This window comes from Macrotis lagotis, chromosome X (assembly GCF_037893015.1).
Source record: "Macrotis lagotis isolate mMagLag1 chromosome X, bilby.v1.9.chrom.fasta, whole genome shotgun sequence".
NCBI classification, from domain to species: Eukaryota; Metazoa; Chordata; class Mammalia; order Peramelemorphia; family Peramelidae; genus Macrotis; species Macrotis lagotis.
In genome coordinates this window covers 508,598,511-508,607,603 of record NC_133666.1, presented here as the reverse complement: position 1 = coordinate 508,607,603, position 9,093 = coordinate 508,598,511, and the positions used below count along the sequence as shown (strand labels likewise).

General features: G+C 34.7%; 1 protein-coding gene across 1 annotated transcript in view; it reads right to left on the bottom strand.

The window, feature by feature from the left end:
• Window positions 1–1,050: 1,050 nt before the first annotated feature.
• PRL (prolactin) overlaps window positions 1,051–9,093 on the bottom strand; it is a 10,419-nt gene continuing 2,376 nt past the window's right edge. The window contains exons 2-5 of the mRNA XM_074203938.1: window positions 8,626–8,804; window positions 7,350–7,457; window positions 5,539–5,718; window positions 1,051–1,242 (exon numbers count right to left, since the gene is read on the bottom strand). Coding sequence (XP_074060039.1) covers window positions 1,051–1,242; window positions 5,539–5,718; window positions 7,350–7,457; window positions 8,626–8,804 — 659 coding nt within the window. The remainder of the gene's footprint in view (window positions 1,243–5,538; window positions 5,719–7,349; window positions 7,458–8,625; window positions 8,805–9,093) is intronic.

The following is a 9,093-nucleotide window of genomic DNA, read 5'->3' as shown; positions in this document are numbered from 1 at the left end:
TTCATTTTACTTATATTTATACCTCTACATGTTCTCTGCAAACAGAAACTGTATTGTTTTTATTTGCACATCTCTAGTATCAAGTGTTATGCCTTATCAATGTGGTAGTCACTTGACAAATGTTTGTGATTAATGGATTAGAACTGCATAACATCTAAGATCTTTTTTATATCTATGATTCCAGAATTCTTTTGAACCACAAAAATAAATTGTTCTGCTGGGTTTGTGGTGGCATCTCACATTATGGGCTTCTAACTCAAAAAGACAGACTATAATTATGAACCATGACAGGCAGGCATTCACATGCTTTCATACACACACACACACACACACACACACACACACATACATACCTACCCCATACATGGACACACACTGGATCCTTTCATCCCTTCAATAAATCTTCAAACCATCTGGATACCAGTTTCCTAGTGCTTATTTTCCATGTCCTAGTGAGTTGAACACTATACTATTGAATGTGGCTTGATTTCATAGGGTGAACTAAATATTTTAGTTTGAGTCATTGGTCCTGGGTTTGAGTCCCAAATATGCTACTAACTACCCAAGTGACCTTGGACAAGTAATTTAACCTCCCTCAATTTCCTTATTTATAAAAGGAAGTGCTAACGTTACTTGTCCTCTGAGGTTAATTCTAGTTCTCCATGAATGATCTTATGATTCAACTCCAAAAAGAATGAGCAATCAAGATATGATCCTCAAATATTTGCCACACTTTACACTTATTTTCTTTTTTTCCTTTGGCAATAGTTTATTTGGCTAATATGCAAAGTTAATGATATGACTGACATAAATCATTAGAAAGTAGTAGAGAATGGCACTGATTTGTCATTCAATGAATTTAAGCAAATTGGTTTCATAGGTCTTTAATTAGTTATCTAGAATTACCTTTTTTTGTTTGTTTTGTTTTAATAGGAGAACGATTTCAGAAAAGCATATATTATGAAACAAGAAAGCTAGAGAGATCTCCCCAAGGCAGAGATCAGTAAGGCAATGAAGCTATTTTTGGGGAGGAACAGGTGAGACCTTGGCTTAACAGTTACTGTCATGAATGAGCCGGCATTTCAGGAGCTTCAGGTAGTTGTCAATCTTGTGTGAATCTCTACGTAGACAGTGAAGCAAATTATAGAATGCAAAGAGACGAGTGTCCTCATCAGCCATTTGTAGGGATGGAAGTCCTGACCAGACAGAGTAGACCTCATTTTCTCTGTCACCTGGATGAACCTAAATCATCAAAGAGACCAGAAAGATTTATTATTTTTTTGTTTGTTTCTCCTTAATTCTTCTTAATCAATAGAATACAGGAATAAATCTATACATAGAGAATTCTTTAGACAATATGAGACTGTTGATCTAAGTTGGAGACTGTGCACTTAATTGGGAAAAAGTCAATGTATTTGGAATCAGAATACCTAGGTTTAAGCCCCAGTTCTAATATTTACTATGGTGTGATCTTAGGAAACTCCTTTAACTTCTCTAGTCCTTGATTTCTTTAGCTATAATATAAGATGGTGGGACTTCATGACTCCTAAGACACTATTTAAATCTATGACTTGAATATTCTTAGTCTACTATCACTAGACACCTAGAGCAAAATAACTTACTCAATGATTTCCTCTCTTTTTATACTTGCATATTTGTCTTGACTGGCCTTTGTAGGCTTGGAAGTGGAGTTTATTTGTATAGGAGGAGGCAGGTGGAATACAGACAAGAGTTCAAAAATATGTGTGGCTCTTAAATATAGACTTTGGTATTTCCAAGAGAGGTCTGAAAAGCTCTTCACTCTTCTGTATGGGGGGCTCTTACTTCTCTGGCAATATGTACAGTTTGGTCCTTCTATTTCTCTTGGCCAGTTACCATAGCTTAACTCGTGCTTTGTTAGTTTTTAAATCCAATTGCTCTCCTTTCTTTGTATAGCATAATTGAAATGTGAAGGTGATGAGATGAGTATGCTACAAGTTTTAAAATGAAATTACATGATAAGATAATAACAGCACTGTCCCTGGAAACAGAGATCCTAGATTTAAACAGAATACCTCTGCTGTTTCCTTGGTATGTGATTTTAGAGAAAATCATTGTCTTTCAACAACCATTTGTTAGGTTTCAGCTATCTTCTGTTTTAGTTTTTTCATATATCAAATAAGGATAATAATGGGGAATGCTACCTTTGGAAGACTGGCTTAAGGTTTAAAAAAGATAATATATGCACAATCACTTTAAAAATGAATAAGACCTTGGTCTTTTGATGCAGTTACACTTGAGCCAAAAGGAAAGAGACAAGGTATTGTCAGGGATATAATTTTTGTTGTCCTTGTGATTGACCTATTCTTTGGTGTTTACTGAGATCAAGACTTCCTTAACTTACTGCACAGTCAGGCACACAGGATTTCCTTAGGGAAACACATAAGGCAGGGAAAAGTAGAGTCCCAAAGAAAGAGTCAGAAAACAAAGTCCCAGAGTAATAGCCATCCTGGAACAGAAGAACCCGAAAGGCTGCCCTGTTCTTTGTTGCCATTCTCATCTATTTTTCTGTCATTTTCTCTATATTTCTCTACCTGTCCTCAGACAATTTTCTCCTTGCAATACCATGGTATTTTATACAATCATATCATAATCCAGAGGTTCTGACTTTCCCAAATATGCCATGAGCTCAGAAGTTTTAAGAAAAGAAATTAGTGTGTTCATTATTTCTAGTAGATTCTGGAGCACAGATTAACTGTTTTGCTTCCCTCATTGGCATAACCTAAAATGTAATGAAACAATAATAAACATTAAATTCTAACAATCTATTAATAATATCTGTTGAAATAGTCAAGATTGAGAAGGTAAATGAGAAGTCTTATAGGATAGAAATTCTCAAACTTTTCCTAAGTACTTCATGTTTCCTGAAATCCTAGAGTATATTAAGTGGGGCTTGAATCTTAGAAACTGGGGAGGAGGTCCTAATTATAATGTACATTTTTGTGTTGAAAGAGGAAGGACATGTAGATATCAGGTAAATAATTCCTGTCTTGTTAGGATTCCAAGCAAATGAAAGATGGGCACAACTAAGAAAGAAATCTAGTGGCAGCACTATGGGCTCAGAGATTTTAAAATCAATTGATAGAGCTCAATCTGTTGGGTTCTATATTTTTAGATAATTGCTAATACTTTTCTAGAGCAGACTCAGTCTCATAAATTTTGGCACCCAGTGCTCATCTAATTTTCAAAAGTGATTCTTTTTTGAGGAGTAGCACTCAAAAAATGGATATATCACTGGGAGGTTACTATAGTGGTACTGTGCTATATATCTTTAAATGAATATATTAATGGATTTTGGATAAATAGGCTAGGGTGGGAGAAAAGGGGGAGAAATAGAGGGTATATATAAAGGGAGGCAGAAGCAAAAGAAAGAGAAAGAGAATAAGAGAGCAAGCGAGAGAGAGGATGAAATTTGGGAAAATGAAGTATAAGATGAATTTGTGTAACATAAATTATTAATTAATGCAATAAATTTGCCTCCCTGTATAAAATAGGAAAGTTCTTGTATATCCAAGCTCCTAATTTATATCTCTAAATATTAAAATGTATTTCTAGTTTGTGGTAAACATAACAAGATTATTCTTCTATTAAAAGACTGGAAAGACCTGTGAAACATATCCTCAGTAAAGAGTGTGATAATGTGATATCACTCTTTTTATTACCTTAAGAATTAAATTGTGCATTCAGACAATGCAGTTTTTCTGGAATACCTTAGCAAACTGTGAAGACATTACTATTCATTTTGAACATTAATGTTCAAAAGACTTCTGTAGACATATATAAAAAAAAAATCAAGTAGTATTATTCCCAGCAATAGAAGGGAAAAAAAGCAAAATTGGGAATTACTGAACATGTTTTTATGGCTGTTTAGTCCTGCTGGACTTCTTGACCCCATTTGGGATATTGGGGTGATTTGCCATTTCCTTCTCTAACTCATTTTGCAGGTGAGGAACTAAGGCAAACAGAATTATGGGACTTGCTCAGGGTCACACAGTAAGTATCTAAAACTGGATTTGAACTCAGATCCTACTAACTTCAGGACTAGCATTCTATTTGCTGTATCACTTAGCTGCATTAAACATATTGGAGTAATTTAAAACCTGGTTACCTGAACAGAAAGACTGAAAGTGTGTTTTTACCTTCCCTACTCTGCCATTTTACTTAGAGGATAAAAACAGATACCCACTAAATCTACTGGTATAACCCTACAGTCCCTTGGTTGGACATCTATACATGTTCTAGATAATTGCTCATTCTTTTCCAGGGGAGGTTTAGTCTCCCAAATTTTGGCACTCAGTGCTCCCCTTTTCAAAAGTGATTCTTTTATAGGATAACATTCAAAAAAAATGGACATATCACTGGGAGATTACTATGGTGTTACTCTGCTATGTGTATTTTAATAAATGTTTTAATGGATGTTTGATAAATAGGCCATAATTGGGGAGGGGGGAACAATAAAGGTGATAGAAAGGGAGGAAGAAAGGAGAAAAAAAGAGAAAGGAAAAAGAAAGAAAAAGAAAGAAAGAGAAAGAAATGAATCAATCTTATTTTTTCAGTCCCTTGCATTTGCAGATGATGACTGAAAAGTATTTATGTCTTCATCATTTCAATCTTTCCCCCAGTGTTTACCCTTTCTAGAACTGCCAACAAGTGTCAAAGTATTCTGAAAGCATCTCACTTTCCTTTCTTTGTATCCCCATCCTTTGAAGAGGGAGAAAAGAGAGGGAAGAGACCAAACAGCACCAGAGGAGCTCTTGAAGGTCTCAGGAAGGACCCTCAGGAGGTGTCTGAGCCTGGTTAGGTCAGCCTATGGGACTTTTCTCAGAATGATTTTTTTGAATTATTTGGGGGGAAAATAAAAACTTAAATTTTAGCCAGAAATTTGTATGTATAGATGTCAAATATAAAGTATAGTAGCTTATCATATAAATATGTAAATAAATATAAAATTATATATTTTAGAAATATATAAAGGATATATTATATATAAATATGTTACATATATTTTAAGAATTATGTTATATATAATGCATATATATTATGCATAATATAAATTATAAATATATATGTAAAATGTAATTTTTTTCATATCCAAGTTTACAGACCATTTGAAATCTGTCCCTCTTTGTTGGGAGCCTGTGCATAAGAACCCTTATATTAATGCCTCAAGCCAAATTGAGTAAAGGGTCTCCCTCTCCAATCCACCACCAGCCATTGCTCCATATCCTAAGGGACTTCTGTATGTAGGTCTCTGAGCAATGCAGGGGTTCATTGAATGCTTTGCTGCAATGGCAGAGTGAGTTGAGAGCAAAACTATTTGAAAGAACCTCAATCCCCAAGCCTTTCTACAGCCTCTACAACCCAGAGAAGCATTTCTTCTGGATAAGAGGAATTCATGTTCTCCACACCTCTCCCCAGCTCTCCCACACCATTCTGTATTTTATTTCCATTGTTGAGAAAAGGAAAAAAAAAGAGAGGAGAAATAAAGTTTCCTCTCACCTGACCCACAATCTTCTCCATACCCTCCAGGAGTCTTTTGTTTTGCTCCTCTATCTCCACGGCTTTCAGCAGGATGGTGCCAGGGGCTTCTTGCATGCTCCGCACTTCAGTGACCAGATGGTACAGTGGTTCATTCCAGGAACGCAGGACCCTCAGCACTAGGTTCAGAAGGTCTTCATGCTGTGCAGGGACATCAAGAGGAGACCATTAAAACCACTCTTTGAGAGAAGCATGAGCTTTTTCCATATAATTTAGGAGCATATATTTAGGACTGAAAAGGACTTTCAAGGTTATTTAGTCCTAATCCATTTTATATTTGAGGGAGCTGAAGCCCAGAGATAAGTGACCTGTCCAAGGTACACAGGTTGTAGGGAGTGGAATTAAGATTGGAAATCAGATCCTCTATTTCCCAGTATAGCAATATTTCCATTGTGGCATACAGCTTCCTTGAGAATTCCAAGTCATTTGGAATATGTATGGAGATAATTTTAAAATTTGGGAAAATGAAAAGAAAAGAGCTTTATAATGAATATATAAATGAATATATATATATATATGTAATGAATATAATGAAAAGGAACTTATTATTCTATGTAGCAGAAAATTACCTCCCAGAATCAGATGAAATAATAATTGTAAAACAATTGTGGATGGCACATAGTAAGCATCATATAAATGTCAGTATTTGTTAAAATAACAATAAATTATAATAATACATTATTATACCGTCGATTAGTATAATATTGAAATTAAGTTGTATAAATTATAATATGCTATATAGAATGTACCAAATTAGATGATATAAAATTATAGCATAATTACTATACAATTTTGATAATTACAGCAAAATATTTATTATCATTTTCTTATTATTATTTTTTAAAGGAGAAGGTTCAGGATTAAAAAACATACTTACTTCACTTTGAGTTCCTATTTAAGAAGACAGTAAAACTGTACCTCTGTTTATCTCCCTTCTGGACACTGGCAGAATCATTTAGGTAGATTTGCCTGAACTTTTGGTGATGGGGTCTAACTTGAGTTTCTTAATTATTCAGGACAAGTATATGGTTTAGATTGAGGAAGAGAAAGAATTTTTCATTTAGAAGGGAAAAGATAATAAAATCATGGGTCTTTTTTTTTTAACTGGGGGATCAGGGGAGGTAGGGAAGGAAGAAAGGAACTAAGCATCTACCAGGTACTCAGTAAGAACTTTACAAATATATCATTTCTTTTGATGCTCAACCTGGGAAGTAGGTGCTGTTACCAACCCCATTTTTTAGTTGAAGAAACTTAGGCAGATGATGGTTAAATGACTTGTCTAGGGTCATCTAGCTAGGGTCTGAGGCCAAAATTTAAGTCTTCAAGACTCTAGACCCATCCACTGTCCCACTTGGTTTCCCAACTTGGGCATATTAAGGAGACCCTTTTACGGAGGTTGAAGAGTTAATCCAAGGTCACCTCTATGCCAATGAGATACTGGAATAAGACTTTAATGGAGGTGTTTATAATACTTCCATTATGTTACTCCTTTTTTCTGATAAAATTCCCCTCCATAAATATATATGTCATAAATAGAAAGTTTCTGAAGACTTTTCTACCTTTTTATCTATCATTCTATGGTTTTAAATACACAATGCATACATATAAAGAGTATTTATAATTAAAGAGGCAGCAAATTGTAGTAAAATTACTTTAGATTAGGAATAATAAAATTTAGAGTTCAAACCTTGGCTCTGCCTCAATATACCCACATGACTTGGACAAGTGCTCCTCTCCATTGTCCCTGTTATAGAATTGGAAATGGGACTCACATGGATCTGCTGAGCTTGCTCTTTGTCTTCAGGAGTAGAAAGAGAAGAAGTATGGCAACTATTGATGGCCTTGGTTATGAATCCCCTTCCCTGGGCATATCGTTCATCCTAGAGGTATCCAAAAATAACTAATTAGTTTTGTTTATTAATGTAACATATTATTTGATTAGCAGGTTAGTAGTATAATAGGATGGCAATTATTTTTAGGATACAGTGAAGAGAAATCAACCTAAAAATAAGGTACATAATGCTTTTTCCAGCTTATTTTTCTAATATCTCTATATTTTCATTTTTCATCTCCCAAATACCAAGTCTAATTATTGCTATTTGGATGTAGGAATGAATGAATGACTTCTCAGTATATGACTGCTAAAAGAAGTTTTTCAGTACTGATAATTATGAAATAACGTGTAAAGGAAAAAGGGCAGATGAAAACAAACATTTTCAGGAAATGATTTTAAAAAGTAATCAAAAAATGAAAAAAATAAAAGATATAATAAAAGTGTTCACAAAGATAAATTAACTTTCATTAAAATGATGGAAAAATATGGAACTTTAAGACTTGGAAGAGAAAAGTCAGAATTAAAAAAAATGGAACCATGGATATTCATAGGTAAATACTAAATTAGATTTTCAATTGAATGTCACTAAATTCAATGGAGCAATAAAATATGAAATGGAATTTGACTTGTCTAAAGGTGATAACATAGGACTTTTAAAAAGTCCTCAATCGGAAAGAGAACAGAACTCTTTCCTACCTGTTTACTAATGATCCTCGCTAACCCTATTACTGTAATTAGAAAACTCTTTTCCTTTGAACTGTGATTCTCAGTGTTTTGGATGTGTACTGTCCCATTGTTTTTCGACTTCCTGACATAATTTTCCTCCCTCCTCCTGGCTATGGAAGTACTCTGTGTTATATACTCTGTGAATTAAATAAAGTTTGTGTTTAATTTTATTAAAACTTCCACACAAATCACTAATTTAGGATGGTTAGGAGATATCCAGAGTTTCACAAAAGCAGGCGTAGAGTTCCATGAGATATAACTGATGGGACTAGAGGTAGTAAGTGTAGGAGGAAATCTATTTAACTGAGTAAACATTAATAGGTGGCTACTACCTTCAAAACAGCCTTAAAGTGGCCTTACTCTTAGCATTAGCAATGGATGTTTCCCATTGACTACTATGGACTTGGGAGCTTTTTGTTTGGTATTTTAAAGTTCTGTTATTCCAGAGTGCAAATGAGGGGTCATTCTGGAATAGAACAGATACTTACAAATTCATTGAACATTTCTGAGGAAAGAGAGTGAATGTAGTGAGAGAGCATGACGGCACGGTCAAAAAGGTCGCTGAGGGAGACCTGGCAGTTGACAGCCCCATTGGGACAGATGGGTAGAGATTCCACACTCCTTGACAGGAGCAGGCTTGACATCAGCAGCAGAAGCAGTAATGACCCTGCATAGGTGAAAATGAACATGTTTAGAACCATCTACCTAGAAGACATTTATTGAAAGGAATGGAGTCATATAGAATGTTATCTCTTACCAATGTGCTCTGGATTAAGGTTTGGCACTGCAATAGCTGGGGAAAAGCCAACACCTTCCACTGTGTAAATTTAGATCTATAATTATATTTGCACATATATACAATATGAGAAGTAGGTCACTCCATGCATTTTTGTATTACTCCCGAGAGTGCTTCTATTCTTTGTAAACATTTGGAGCTTAAATTAATTTTGAGTCAG